This window comes from Aythya marila (genome assembly GCF_965140915.1).
Source record: "Aythya marila genome assembly, chromosome: 1".
Lineage (NCBI taxonomy): Eukaryota > Metazoa > Chordata > Aves > Anseriformes > Anatidae > Aythya > Aythya marila.
This window is the reverse complement of record NC_139042.1, coordinates 62,532,297-62,548,595: the sequence shown is the minus strand read 5'-3', so window position 1 is coordinate 62,548,595 and position 16,299 is coordinate 62,532,297. Positions and strand designations below refer to the sequence as shown.

At 38.5% G+C, this 16,299-nt stretch overlaps 1 protein-coding gene across 4 annotated transcripts in view; it reads right to left on the bottom strand.

The window, feature by feature from the left end:
- ATP11A (ATPase phospholipid transporting 11A) overlaps positions 1-16,299 on the bottom strand; it is a 125,405-nt gene that overhangs the window by 62,217 nt on the left and 46,889 nt on the right. For all 4 annotated transcript variants that reach the window (XM_082767909.1, XM_082767910.1, XM_082767912.1 and 1 more), the window contains exon 2: positions 4,446-4,568. In XM_082767909.1, the coding sequence (XP_082624035.1) occupies positions 4,446-4,568 (123 nt within the window). The remainder of the gene's footprint in view (positions 1-4,445; positions 4,569-16,299) is intronic.

The window sequence follows — 16,299 nt, the reverse complement described above, 5'->3', positions numbered from 1 at the left end:
CCTAGTGCTAGATGGGCCATTGGCAATTCTTACATCATTGTAAGAACTGGTCTGGCACATCCACGTGCTGCTATGTGTGTAAAGATATCCTGTGAAGCTCACTGCCTGGGATACTCTGAGCACGACAGAAGTATGAGGTGTGGACCTTAAGCAAGATTCATATTAATTATTTTGTAATTTGTCGCTCTTTAGAAGTAAATATGATAAAAACTTGATGTTATGCTGATTCAGAAGGAGGAAGAAGTTGATTTCCACCAAGTTCTTTTAGCTACTACTGCTATAAAATTTAACTTAATCTTTTTGAAACAGTGTTAATAATCAGTAAATACTTTCAAAATGTGAAAACTTTTCAATGAAAAAAGCAAATAAGCTCCTGCCACTTCAATTACTTTTTTTTCCCCTCTCATGTGAAACATGAGGATCTTTCTACCAGCTGATATTTGGCCATGCTGCATCACTATCTTATGATAACTTCAATCAAGGACACACAACAGCTACATTAAAGGCTAACAGCCCCTGCAGGTAAAGTAGCAAAAAATAGAACATAAGAATCCGCCTTCCAGAGATCACTAACTTTGAACATAAGCCAACTACATGCACAAGCCAAAGGAGAAATTTTTGCTTCTTACTGTTTCAGCACAGCCTTTTTATAATACATCATTAAAAATCATAACTGAATTATAACGCATCAAACCAGAAGAGCATGTTTGCCTGCCCAAGGTCTGTTTAGATATAATTTTTCACCACCAGGAATACGCTGTTAAGCTGAGCATTAACCACATTTCACAGTGACTCTGCAATATACAAGAAATATCCCTATGTACTGGAATCACATTATTATCTTGCTGACAACAGGAAGTTTACCTTTGAAGGAAGAGCTTTTGCCTTTCCTAGTTATTTTAAGCAGCTGCATTTATTCAGGACATTTGGACCTGGTGCTAAATAAAAACATCATACGATGGGTGAGCAATTGGCTAACGGGCAGGGCCCAAAGGGTTATGGTAAATGGAGCTGCGTCAGGCTGGCGGGCGGTCACCAGTGGGGTCCCTCAAGGCTCCATTTTAGGACCGGTACTTTTCAATATTTTTATAAATGATCTGGATGTAGGAATAGAGGGTATTTTGAGCAAGTTTGCTGATGACACCAAACTTGGAGGAGTTGTGGACTCAAATGAGGGCGTAAAGGCCTTGCAGAGGGATCTGGACAGGTTGGAGAGCTGGGCGATCACCAACCGCATGAAGTTCAATAAGAGCAAGTGCCGGGTCCTGCACCTGGGACGGGGAAACCCTGGCTGCATGTACAGACTGGGCGATGAGACGCTGGAGAGCAGCCTAGAAGAGAGGGATCTGGGGGTCGTGATAGACAGCAAGTTGAATATGAGCCAGCAGTGTGCCCTGGCAGCCAGGAGGGCCAATCGTATCCTGGGGTGCATCAAGCACGGCATCGCTAGTAGGTCAAGGGAGGTGATTGTCCCGCTCTACTCTGCGCTGGTGCGGCCTCACCTCGAGTACTGTGTGCAGTTCTGGGCACCACAGTATAAAAAGGACATGAAACTGTTGGAAAGTGTCCAGAGGAGGGCTACGAAGATGGTGAAAGGCCTTGAGGGGAAGACGTACGAGGAACGGCTGAGGTCACTGGGCCTGTTCAGCCTGGGGAAGAGGAGGCTGAGGGGAGACCTCATCGCAGTCTACAACTTCCTCGTAAGGGGTTGTCAAGAGGCAGGAGACCTTTTCTCCATTAACACTAGTGACAGGACCCGTGGGAACGGGGTTAAGCTGAGGCAGGGGAAATTTAGGCTGGACGTCAGGAGGGGGTTCTTCACAGAGAGGGTGGTTGCACACTGGAACAGGCTCCCCAGGGAAGTGGTCACTGCACCGAGCCTGTCTGAATTTAAGAAGAGATTGGACTGTGAACTTAGGCACATGGTCTGAACTTTTGGGTAGACCCGTGCGGTGTCGAGAGTTGGACTTGATGATCCTTAAGGGTCCCTTCCAACTCAGGATATTCTATGATTCTATGATTCTATGAAGATTTAGTGGGTGACATTGGGAGTAGGGCAATGGTTGGACCAGATGTTCTTGGAGGTTTTTTTCAACCTTAATGATTCTGTGACTCTAGAGTAACACAGTACAATTGATGAGGTTTCTTCATGGTTTTGAGCAACCCTTTTTAGAAACTCCTTTTGATTTAACTTGGCAAAATCTGAACTTGGAAGTTCAGAGTTCCTCATCCTTGAAGAACAGTCATCTTCTTTCCTGTATAAGCATTAAAGTCCTATAAAACTGAAAGCTGAAAGTTACTGTCTATCTTACTGATGAAGGACTACACAAATATCCTTCATGGTTGAAGTAATATTATACAGAGTGCTTGTGTGCATGTATCTTTATTTTACTCTAACAGCTATGAATTTACCATCATAATTTTGTATGTTTCATCATTTTTCAGAAAGGTTAAAGCCACATTTATTAGGCAACCCTGTGTAAGGTTTCTAACGGAGTGGATGACAAGGACAGAGTGAAAGGTTACGAGCTAGCTGGCTTACAGAACCAGAATCAATGCAAGCCAAGTCAGGGTAGTGCTTTACCCAGTCCGTCTGGGTAGGAACACGTGAATAATTGAGTTTACTTGGAAGAGACAGTGCAGGCAAGTTCTCATATAAAAACAACTGTCATTAAGCTGACCTTTCAGCAGTCTAAGGAACTGTACAAGATTATAAAGGATTTATATAAATTATTTCCTCCTGAAATAATCACCACTGTTTACTTTTACAACGAAGACTTAGATTATTTGTTTAAAGTGCAACAATTTTAATAAACAAACAAAAGTTTGAGAAATATAGATAAATACTTCCACTGAAAAATTTTGTTTATGGAAAACCACTTATAGAAAGAGTAACTATGAAGTCTAGCATTTCAAACATTTAACTGAACATGTTATATCAAAAAAAAAAAAAAAGTGAATTTTTTTTCTTGAACTAGTTGAAATCCTACATATTTAATAACGGCTGGCAAGGATCCTTAGCTCAACTGCGTGCTAAACCGTACTTCAAACCATACTGCAAAGCATGGTAACTTGAATCTTCCAATTTTACTATCAGAAAAGATGTCTGACATCTTCCAGAATGTAGCAGAATTTTTATATTTCAAAAAAATGTTGGCAGTAACTTACTGCTTTAATTATGCATATCCCAGATGACATGCAGGAGACAAAAAAATAAGCAAAGTGTCTCACAAGTACAAAGATCTGCAAAAACTGTGTTTAGCCTTCCATAATCTAAGAAGTAATACAAATTAATATATGGAGCACAGGATTTCACTCCACTTAGATTTTTTACTTCATTGCCTTTTGAATAGTCTATCTAATTAACGATGCCTAGACACTAAGCTGTTTGTCTAGGCATACTGTCTTTGAATGAAGTATAGCGAGAAGGTAGGAAAAACTGTTGTCAAGGAAGGCAGTAAAATACAAAATTTCATGTTAAGAAAAGAGACTGTTTGAGAGAAGTACAGGTTTTATTACAACTTTGCCATGTTAATGGAAGGTAAGTGTTCAGATCCATTGAGGTATGAGAGCCTTCAGCCCCTTGAGATTACAAAGCTGGTCTAGTAAGATTCTTAAAGTTATCCCGTGGACCTAAGCCACTGTTTAAACAGAATTTTTCCCAGTAGAAGAGCTATTTCATAACTGGGTTGCAGGTGGACATTCACGAAGATTAAGATTTGAGCACATGAAAAACATGAAGTTCTTGGGGAGTTCGCCATACAGAAACCTGCAAGTGTTCGGTTTTCGATGCCACTGGAGGAAAAGTCCTTTGCTAAAGCAATCCGGTCAGTATAAACCGGCAACTTAGATGTTCACAGAAAACTGCTGAAGCAGAAGGAGCAAATTTACTAGGTAGAGTGAGGGGCAACTGGAAAGTTTCTAAATGCATCACAAATACCAGGAATGATTCACTTAGGGATGGGTAACAATATCCTATGATTTCTAAATGTTTCTGTCAGTATGAGCTTTTGAAGGGAACAGCACTGTCATTGTGGAGATCACTTGCACTGATCATAGTATTTCTAGCACTTTGAAGTGGTGCTCTAGATTACCAAGGATGTGGCCATACCCTGGGAAGATGTTTTTTACTCCAGCATCACTCCAAATGAAAATGACTTGCTCACTCCTTTGTGAAAAAACACAGCATCATTCTAAGACTTTGCTACGTAAAACATTAAACATCAACACGAACAAGAATAAAATTACTCATCTAGAGGCAATCAGGCAATTAGTTTTTGTGGAAGAAATCTGAGACACCCTCATTTTACCTTTGCCAGTCATGGTATAGGAGAAATATACAGGAAGCATAGGAAGGAAACCTTGGGGGAAATAAATGAACACATGTACCATAACCGAAGCTGATTTATGTAAATGAGTTAAAGAATACTTTCACATTACAATACCTTTGATGAGACTATCCTGTTATCTGGAAATCTCTGTGGAATGTATGCTTCAGTGCCGGGAGGTGGTTCACGATGCCCCACATAAATAGTCCGACTGTCCACCCAATTCTCTTCTCCAGCACACTATGGGGAGAAAAAAGTCACGTCAGTTCACTTTGTATTTCTGCAGTAAGATGAGTCACAGACTGAATTAACTAATCAGGTGTTTAATCATCAGCGCACACACAGCCATCAACATGCGACCCCTTACTTACCTTACCCTTTATTTCTCTGTATAATCAAGACCACTAAAAGACAAATCTAAGCCGATGGTCAAAATTCTTTAAATGCATCAAATAACACTTTCCCCAAGGGAAAAAAAAAATAGAATCCATGAAAATTGCTGTTCTTTTTAGTTTTATAACTGAACAAGGAAGAATGGTTTAAGATTCTCAAATTAGTTATTTACCAAGTGGTTGCTGCTCATTTTACCACTGATAAAAATAAAACTTCATGTGTTTTTATATGACAAGTACAATCTCATTTTTAACACTAGCCAGACATAATAAGGTATTTTATCTGCAGAAAAAAAATGTTTTTGTTTCTAGAAAGAAGCCCTGTGTTCTCTGAAATACAAGCAATAGTGATTTCCTCAGACACACAGCAAGGTTAGGGAACCCTAGACTGCCAGGAAAGAACTCAGCTTGTCAGCTCAGATTCCTTGCTCTTTAATGAAAGCTGTGTCTGCAAGTAAAGAAAAGTGGATGAGAGAAATCTTCCTATTTCATTCGTGACTGACTCCAGGACTGTCCAGCTTCTCATGTCCAGCTTCTCGTGCTGCCCTGCCAGAAGCCAAGAGCACTGACCCAAACTGGCCCAAAGGGATATCCCATACCATATGGTGTCATGCTCAGCAATAAAATCTGGGGGAAAAGAAGAACGGCAGGGGGGTGGGATGATCAGAGTTATGATGTTTGTTTTCCCAAGTAAATGTTACACGTGATGGAGCCCCATGCTCCTGCGTAGACATTTGTCTCCCAATGGTAAATGGCAAATTAATTCCTTGTTTTGCTTTGCTGGCATGCAGCTTTTGCTTTATCTACTAAATTGTCTTTATGTCAACTCATGAGTTCTCACAATTTTACAAATGAGATGGAAGCTTCTTTTCTCCATCTACGACATCTTTGTCTATATAGTACATTAAATACTGCCCCAAAGTCTTCCTGAGCACTGGTGTTGCAAGTCTCTAAGGTTGACTGCTGCTTAACAAGCTACCATCAGGCAGTGACCAGGAGCAGCATAACCAAAGCACCACAGCCCAGAGCAGCAGGATGCAGCCACACAGGTCTTGATGATATGAGAGTTTCATTATATAGATACAGCCTCTTCCTTTCCAGTTAGCCTTGCTGCCAGTAGCTCTGGACACATGTACTTTACTAGTACAGACATGGCTGTTAAGTCTAAAATAAAATTTAAATCTCAAACTTAAATCTCAAACTTAACCAAAAATATACACACTAACAATTTCTTTCATTGGTTCACTTCTATGTGATTATTCCTCTGTAGTAAGTACAACACATGTGAAGAACAAAGTTTCAACATAAATTGTTTAAATGTATGTACAAAAATCTTCCAATACCTTAAAAACCTTGAGCAGCAAGGCTTTTAAAGGTTACCTATGTGACATGAATGGTTTTCTTGGAAAAAAAAAAAAAAAAAACAACACAAAACACACACACACACATATATATATGCTTGAATTTCTACTCAGGTTATTAACCACAGAACAGCTGAGTAGTCGAGAAGTAAAATGTCAGTGAAATAAGAAGCTTCAACATGAAATTCTGATTTCCCACACCTTTACACTAGAACTAGTGAAGAAGGACCCTAAATCGTTATTAATTCTTGCTTATGAAAGAAAACAAAGGTATTATGTTCAGAAGCTATCAAAGGCTGAAATTACAGAACTAAACAAAAAATTCAAAGGTAAAAGTTTGCTTTTCTTATCTCCTTTAATATGTAAATTTTTATTTTACTTAAGTTGAAAGAGCCACTCAAATAACATACGAATGATTAAGGGAAGGAAAAATGGCAGCCATTCTTAAGAAATATCAGTGGCCTAGTTGCAGCTTGTGCTAAACTATCACTGATTTCAGTGATAGTTTCTTTTGCAGCATGAACCTGAAGTTAAAATGTGGGTTATTCTGGAAAAAGTACACTAATTTTCCAGCCAAATAACTCCTGGATCTCTAGCGTGGCTTGTCGCAATACAAGCAGACCACCATACTAAAAGCTCAGACCACTCCTGCAGACGAGCCAGGATTCTTTTAGCACGTCAGAATACTGCAGAAGGAAGTAAAGCAGTAAAGATTTTCCCATATTCCACCATCCTTCTGTGCCAAGAACAAAACCCAGTATCTTTTATCATTTTATCGGATGACATTTTCACCTTTTTGGTACACTTGAACGTATAATGCACACAAGTGATTTACTGACTCGTGCCAAGCAGTGCTCCTGGAAATGCAAGAGTGTGAGATATTCCCAAGCAGTAGATCAAATTGTACAGTGTTGATTAATTTTTCATTAAGAAGGACATTCCAAACATCAAAGCAACACAAAGATTACTCCTAATACAGCTAAGTGCCTGACTGCATAGATGATTGCATAAAGGGCTAATGGGAATTCAATGCATGAATCTTTGAGCATCGAGAGTAAATCCTTCAGCTTCTCCTTCCTCCTACACAGGCCCAGCCTGACAATCTAAGTCAACCTGACAAAGGTATTCGTTTGAATACGCATTTATTTTTTTTAATTTCACAGGATAAGCTGATCTTTATCCTGACTTAGTTAAACCAATCTGCTGAGAAATTACTTCTCAAGCTAGGAAGCACAGAAGACAGAGCTCTTTAAACAGCTTTATCCTGCAATACTGTCAATTTTTAAAGGTTTCATGCCCCTGGAGTATTGTGTTATCACCCCGCAAACTAGCTTGATGTCACAGCCCAGAATTGGCATCCCTAAAGAAGGACTCAATAGAATTTACTTTAAACAAGTGTATGAAAACCAAGACAAACTCTTCTATTAGCTTAACTGGATCTGGTTTTTATTTGGAAGTGATAAATTCACTGCAAAGTACAACAACACATCTAACTTAATTTTAGCTGTCTGCTAACTCAGAACATTTTTATTTTCCAACATGTTAACGGAGAATCAAAACCAAATGCGCTGTACTAACCCAATTCAGTAAGTTGGCAAAAACTTAAAAACTCCAACACACTCACAGTCCAAGTGCAAAGTTCATCAGGAAGGAAAGGCTATATTGTTCAGTGAGGTACCACAATATAATAGGTCAATACGAAAAGTAAAATGCAGTATTCAGTGAGAACACAAGGAAACTAACTCACTTTCACAAAGCAGAAAAGGAACAGCACTAAGTCACAAATGCCACGCTCTTAGAAATCAAACCACAACATTTTAATGTCTGGTAATGGTAACTTACAATGCCATACACTTTGAACTAACAATTCTTCTTACTTCTCAGATCCTACACGAGATCATTTACTGAATGACACCAGGGTAATTCAAAGAAAGGAATTTGATACCACTGCCAGTACAATAAGTACAATAAACTATATTTGCTTTTTTTTTTTTTTTTTTTTGAGTTCTATTACTTAAGCTTACTCAAGTCCATTAAGGATATGGGCAAGAAACCATAAATAAATCCTAGCATTATCTGCTTCTATTAATAGTATAAAGCTCAGTGTACTGAAACCAAGTTTCATTGGCACATCGGTGAAGAAGCATTACTTAGCTTTTATTCTTTCAAGCAGGGTCAGCAATGCAGAAAGCAAAGACCAGCAAAAGACTTTATGTAATGCTGAACAGAGACAGTTAACAGGATTATACCTTAATACGTGCACAAGTTCATACGAAAATACCAAATATTCACACAGCTTATCTCTGATTTAAAATAAATATATAAATCAATCTGAGACTAGCTTAAGATTCACCTTCATGCTCTTCTTACCTAAAAAAAATCAAAACAAAACAAAAACAAAAACAAGCAATCTGATGGAGTCCAGCAGATTAACCAGTTAAGTTGTTCTTCATTTTTTACTTTAGCTCCTTCCACCTGAAAATCACTGTAGCTCATTAACTAAAATTGAACATACCAGGGTCATCAGTACTGTGGGTAGATCCTGGGAAGGTAACTGACCTTGAAAGATTCCAGATCTTCCAAGTATTTTTAGTAGAGATCTAACTTATGGTTCGGGAATCAATGGGAGCACTGAAGTACGTTTCCTGACTCTCCACATGAACTACTAATTCGGATGTAATTGGAAGCAACAATCTTAGACTCAAAATTTCATTTGCTCCGCTCTCCAAATAACGTAATCACAAACTCTACTAAAAAGTTAATAATGCATTAAGTAGAGCTGAAAACTCAGCTAAAAATTTCTGCTGGTCAGGCTGTATGTTTTGTTGTACAACAGTCTCTCCTACTTTTTTGCTAAATGCCTTCTCAGAGCCATAAACAGACTACACAGTAAGTACAGATTTGCTGGCAATGAGTTCTCCACATCAGTTGTAACCTTGTGGATCCAGGCTGTAAGTCAAAGTTCTTTCATACAAATACTTTGTGTTCAAGGAGGCAGGCTTGGCAAATGACTGGGTGCTTCAGCAAAACACTATTTGATCTCCATAAAACAATTAACACCATTGTTAAAACTGCACACCAAACAAAGCTGTTCATCACTTTAGGGTATTACGGTAACAGATACTGATAAGCTATTATCATTTAATCTACATGAATAGTGGCACGCAGTCGAAGAAATCTTTCACAGGTAGAATATCACAGAATCACAGAATTTTCTAGGTTGGAAGAGACCTCAAGATCATCGAGTCCAACCTCTGACCTAACGCTAGCAGTCCCCACTAAACCATTTCCCTAAGCTCTACATCTAAACGTCTTTTGAAGACTTCCAGGGATGGTGACTCCACCACTTCCCCGGGCAGCCTGTTCCAGTGCCTCACAACCCTTTCAGTGAAGAAGTTCTTCCTAACATCTAACCTAAAACTCCCCTGGCTCAACTTAAGCCCATTCCCCCTCGTCCTGTCACCAGGCACGTGGGAGAACAGACCAACCCCCACCTCGCTACAGCCTCCCTTGAGGTACCCATAGAGAGCGATAAGGTCGCCCCTGAGCCTCCTCTCTACCTGGATACATTACAACAGGTCTCCACTGCCAAAATGCCCTCAGCTTCCAATTTTTCATTTGGTGGAGGGAAACAACAATTTCAGGATCTCAGAAAGATGTAACTCTGAAGTGGAAAAAAACTCACTTCTATTTTCTGAAGTGTGCTGACTTCCTTATTGTACCCTAATCACCAAACCATGAGATCATACAAGCTCACCTGTGCCTGGATTTTTAAGTGTCCCAAGTACCTGCTCTTTTACACTTCACTCAGCAGCACTCTGTAGGTAAATGTCAGCCGTCGCCCTGTGCAAACAACAGTGCAGCATGCAAATTTTCACCCAACCGTCCCAGACCTGATGAAATCCACAGCATTTTAAAGGCAGATCTGATCTATAAATCATAAAAAGCATAATCCCTCTGAACATTACAAAGCAGACTATTTCTAATGAAAAGTCTTCACATTTCCTCCAATTGCTAGCCAGTGAAGGAGAAGCAAAATTGCACACTTGATAAAATCACATGAATTTACACACAATTCTTGGTGGAAATACAGAGTGAAATTCTTGTCCACTTAAAGGACACTAGTAAGATTTTAAATGCTAGGCAAACACACCAAGACTTACATGGAGTATTTGAATTAAGTTTTGTTCATATGGCAGTGGCAGGAGCAAACTCAGAATGAAGAATAAATGCGACTTTAAAAGCTGCTAAGATTGTTTACACTTGTTTTGTAAGAATACATGAAGGCACATAAAGTAATTCAAATATATAGTTATCAGTTGATTTCCCTATAAACTTTTATAATCTGAAAAACGACTGCCTCAAGATTAGGTACAATAAACAAAGTGAATTGCTTCATGCAGTTGTAAGCCATAGGAACACATGCCATTAAACCACTAATTTAATGGAGAACTAAAGCACAGCTCTTCAGAGGCAACCACTAAAAAAAACGCTAACAAAACCCACAGAACAATGCCCATCCCCCCAAAAAACTCCTTGTGTGGCATTAGGAAAATCCCATGATTTAATTAACACATTTCCTAAGGGAGATGTCACAGTCACGGGATCTGCTGTTTTGTACTGCTGCTACAGAACATTTCCAGGCGCATTTCTTTTTAGCAAGTGCAGTTTAAACCCTCGTATGGTGATTTTCATCGGAAATGGTACTTGGAAATAAAGCTCTCCCAAATACAACTACCTGCAAATCCCACAGTGTTGGGCATAAGTCTATGTGGAGGGAGAACTAAAACAAACAAACAAAAACAAACGAAAAAACATTCCTTGACTTTAATGAGGTTATTTTATATAGGAATCTCAGGTAAGGGATGTGATAAGAAGCAAAGTCTGGTATACCTTAACTATACAAAATGATTTTAAGCCCACCAGTGCATTTTCTGACCAACCCCTGCCTATACCACTTGTTGGATCCTGCTTTTCTGATCCTTCTTTCCAGTATGGACACCTATTATTGTGTGCAAGGTTTCTTGTGCATGCAGGCAGGTGGGGAAATGGCTGCATAAAGCACTGTGACATTGCCTGAACTCTGAAAGAAGAAGCACAGAAATATGATGGAATCATGAAAATTTTGGTAACACACTAGTTGGAACAAATGTTCTGACACCAGAGCAGATATTCAAGTTTCTGTAAAATATGACCTTTTCTGAACACGTTCTTAATGTAGATTTACTTCCACACCATGCCTCCTAAGCTCCGTACTCAGAACAACAGTGCTCTGTAGATGTGCCATGATTTGGGGATAACTATTTTAGAGCATCAGCTTGCATGTTGATATTTTAATATAGCACTTAGTAGACAGTCCTGTTCTCCTTTCTGATCTGCAGTTTAGCATGTCACAATTAGCTGAATTCCATCTCATCTATACTTGACAGATGATGTGATGACAGCACAGATCACAACACAGTGATGTGTTCCTCTTAAAATTTACAGTAATTCTTGTTTCAAATACATAAAAACTAATCTAAGTTATTCAAGCAAGATTAAGAGCTTTTACAAATGATGAACTTAAACTTCAAATTTTGTTGACATGCTGGCCCATTAGATGTAGCTATTTGTGGTGCTTGCGATAAAACTTTCCCTGTTTCCATGAAAAGTAGCAACAAAAGCAATACAGATAGTCCGACAGAAGTCTTGCTGTTCCTTTTACACGTCATCTTCAGGTTTCAAGGCATCACTGGAATGATGGCAAAAGCTAGATCCGTAAAATATGTGAATCAGTGGACAGCTGGACAAAAAATGTTTTCAATTCCTTTCTTTTCCTTTCTCCCACTGTTACATTTCTGAAACATCTTGCTCCTTGCTGTCCCTGTATCAACAAGATACAGTGGCAAAGAGACACTGTGCCTCCTTGTGCGTCTCCCTGGCCCCAGCCAGGAAGAATTGCTACATGGAAATCCTTTCAAGAGTGTCTCACAATTAGAAAGGCAAATGAGAAACGAACTACACTAAGCAGAGCTGATAAGAGAAGCTAGAAAGGAAAGTGTCACGAGACACACAATACTTGGTGGCCTTGGCACTTTAATTATGAATCAACTTTACATCTAAGCATCTCCACAGCAACAAATTCAGGCTTGTGCAGAAATTCTGCAGCTTCTTTGGTGCAATCAGAAGCTACAAAACAACAAGAACAATTTTGTTTCTTGCAAGGCAACTAAAGAGCACTAAGATTTGCATGCCTTGCCAACCACACTCGGTATCTGTAAAGATACTTTTAAAGAGAGATTCTTAAAGAGAACACTTTACAGATATTTCAGAATGCAGGTTATTTTACCCTCATAGTTGCCAGGAAATAATTTTATTTTCAGTAATTCTTCAAGAAACATTTGAGTGGAATCAAAAATTTAAGTCAGAAAGTGAACCGAAGCATACAGATTCTTAGGAAACAGCAGGACAGAGAGAGGCAAGGAGCAGTTTTTTACTTATTTTTAAATAAATGAAAACAAAATCCACAGATACAAACTATTTTCTTTCACATGGAGATACTAAATGAATGAGGGAAAAAAAAAAAAAAAAAACAAGAAAGAAAAAAAAAAAAACACCTTGAGCAAAAATACCTGCTATAAACCTTTTCAAAAGCACAAATTAATGCACACTAGGATGATATTGATGAGATAGACGCAACTAAAAGCCATTAAGTGGTGTTCTTAGAGGAGCTTCAGGTTATTCAAGGGGGAAATACTCTAAAGTACGGTTTAAATTTAGAGCAGTAAGTTACTCTACCATCACCCTTCACTTGGTCATGATCAGAGCTGGCCAGAGCGCCAAAATCCTCTGCAAGGACTTGAGCAAACAGTGAACCTGACATTCAGTTTTATTTGCCAGTCTTCTGTTCGAACACTCATGGAAGTGCCGCTCTCCTTTAAGCAGTCACAAGAGGAAACTCTGCATTTTCATCTAATACCTATCCTACCTGTAACATGATGGTAGCTTTGGCAGACCCTCAGGTCAACATCTTGCTATGACTACACCTAAATAAAAAAAATGAATTGTCAGAGATCTGGCTTGGATTCCAGAGCAAAGCCCATATCTTTCAGTATTATTTATTAGACGTTCAGTATAAGAGATACGTAGGACTTAGGATTTGGACTTTATGATCCTTGTGGTCCATTCCAACTCTGGCAAGTGTTTCTGCAATTCTGCAAAAAGCATCTCATCTAAGCTAGCCAGCTCCCTAATTGTGCAGGTGAGCTATGAACAAGAAAGCCAACTATTGTACTCCTCTGCAGTCAACTGTCAAAGCAGCTAAGCAGGAAACAGCTGTATTAATTTCCGCCAGAGAAATATAAAGCAAGTTTGTCCCTATGAAAATTAGCTTCCTCTTTCTTTGTACACCAGACATGAACTTTCAGTCACCCCAGAAGCCTTTCAAGATTTTGTCGCCACTTGAGACCAGGAGCTTGGATGCTTCACACACTGTGGTTACTGCTTTGTAAACGCAGTTCTATCTAAATCATTATCAGAATTCAGCTTATGACCAGTTTGGAAACAGCACTTCGTTAGCAGGAATTAAATTATACACATTTCAATGATTACAGGTGTCTGGAACAAATACCAAAACACAGTGTTCTTATCACAGTCTGCACCACGTATGCAAAGTTGAATTTACAAAAAAACTAAGTTGTTGAAGGCTTACTCTGTTGGCAAAGTTGTCTTTTTTTTTTTTTTTCTTCCAAATATTGTTTGTTGCAAGATACCACTACAAGGGGCCTTTCAGTGGAATATTTACCTGCATTTCAATTTATCAGTGCATGTTTATCTGAGCTGCAACCTCATCAGAGCCAAATTTCCAAAGAAAAATGGAAGAGAAAAAGCATTGTATGGATGCAGAAAGCAGAACAACTAATGTAGTTAGTACATGCTAGTTTTCCACCCCTGTATGGGAAAACCTAAAGTCTTTGTCAAAACATAACACACAAACTACTATAACTATGTTTAAAATGAAGATCCTACTCAGTTTAAACCAGTGCCAAACTTTACTGCCTCTAAATAGGGCCAGACTGCGCTGGCCTGCATACTACTCACAGAAATAAATAGGTAAGACACAAATGACATTTCCCTGCATTACTGCTATGTTTATCAACAGCCTGGAAACCTTGGCATTAGTCAAAATGACAATATGAATAGCCAGATTTCTACCACAGTATTTTCTATATTCCCCTGTGGTGTAAACTGCAAATTATTTACCTCACTTTCTCTTACATGTAATTGCTTTTGCGAGCCATTAGAAGTTGCATCATAAACTCAGCGTAACTTCATTTTGAACAAACATACCTCAAGAAGAGCTTGGCTATTCAGCATGACAAATGGTTAATCATTTAACATCAGAAGCTACTTCGTACTTTCCTTTATTGCCTTACTTTTTACTGGGCACCAGCACCAAATCCCATGTTAGGTAAATTTTAGTTTGGTGACCACCACCACAGAGACATGGTGTACTTGGATATGAGAAAGGACCCTAAATACAGGTGGTTAGAAAGGTGACTAAAACATTTTTTGAAGCTATCTGAGCTTCAACAAGCTTGAAAGTCTTACAGTTATCCAATCGCACTCCAGTACAACTGTAGCACACTAAGAAAGTATAAAACATCACTTGTTTTAACACTGCAAAACAATGCCATTAGTTTTACCTACCATCATATAGATGCTACAGAAGAAATAATACCCTGTTCAATCCCTATGCATAATTGTGATGATCTTTCAAATTTTCTAAAATTAGCAGGCATCGGGATAATAAATCTGACCAGATAAAGGCTTTAAAAAAGTTCTTCTTTTTCCATCAGTAACTTACAAAACGGCATGGAGAACACTCAGCACCTCTGGGTGTTCACATCAGGATCATGAATAAACCTACTCATAATACGCTAAAAGCTTTGACACCAACAATCACAAGATTTTTCAAATACTTTGTTTTCACTGCACTTGAGGAACGTGAATTCCGCTAAGACTAAATATTACTTGGCAGTTTCTTTGATGCACCGAGCTGTTAAATATTTACTTCTACTCTCAAAGAACAGAGTTGAGGATTTGTAACCGAACAATATGTACAATAAGTACAATAAAGATTTCACAACTTATTTCATTTACAAACGTCAAACGTTTTTAGGCATTGGAATGGGCTGCCCAAGGACGTGGTTGAGTCACCATCCCTGGAGGTCTTTAAAGACGTTTAGATGTTGAACTTAGCGATATGGTTTAGTGGAGGACTTGTTAGGGTTAGGTCAAAGTTTGGACTTGATGATCTTGAGGTCTGTTCTAACTTAGACAATTCTGTGATTCCGTGAAAAGATTTATTTCAAGAACCAAATTCCACTGTAACTAGTCAAATATTTCTAAAAAAGTGAACTACTGCTTTTACTATTTTAAGCTAGATGTTCATACAAAATGAGTATTTTATATTCCAGCTTTTTTTTTTTTTTCCATATATATTTTCAGCAAAATTTCAAAAGATTAGTCTACAACACAAAATTAAAAAAAATAATAAGTTGAGTAACAAGGAACTAGTGCCAATCATTTAATAGTCAAACCCATGGAAAGGAAATTCAGTAACTGAACTTAAGTAGGCTCTGAGAAACCAGTTCCTAACTGATCAGCGAACATTACAAGACATCAAGACAGGACACAGAAAATAAAGGATAGACATTGTTTTGAGCAACTTAAACAGTGCAGTGCAGACTGGGTGAAGTTTAAATCAAAGACCGTTAATAACTCACATAGGGAACTTCTGCTATAATAACAGTGAGGAAAGCTTAAGCAAAACGCTTCTCCAACACGGATTTGGTGACCTACAAGGTACTGGAAGTTGATTCACAATGACTGGTTGATCTAAGTAGATAAACCATGCTTACAGAATACTGTCTATTAGCAGAACACTGCTAATAAAAGCATTAATGGTAGCCAAGAAATTCATAACGAGATCAACATGGTATGCAACACACCTGAAGCCAATTCTCAGTTTACTCAGTCCTTTGTCCATGACCATCTCCTGAGCAAAAGTATGGAAGTGCAGCCAGGATGACATAAGGTTGCCAATAAAAATTCTACCAAACACTGAAAAACTGCTATAAAGACCAGAGATTCCCAAACTTAATGCCAAATTGCAGCATTCATTTTTAATGCATGCAGGTGTAGAACATTGATTTATTCGCAAATGTTTTCATCTCT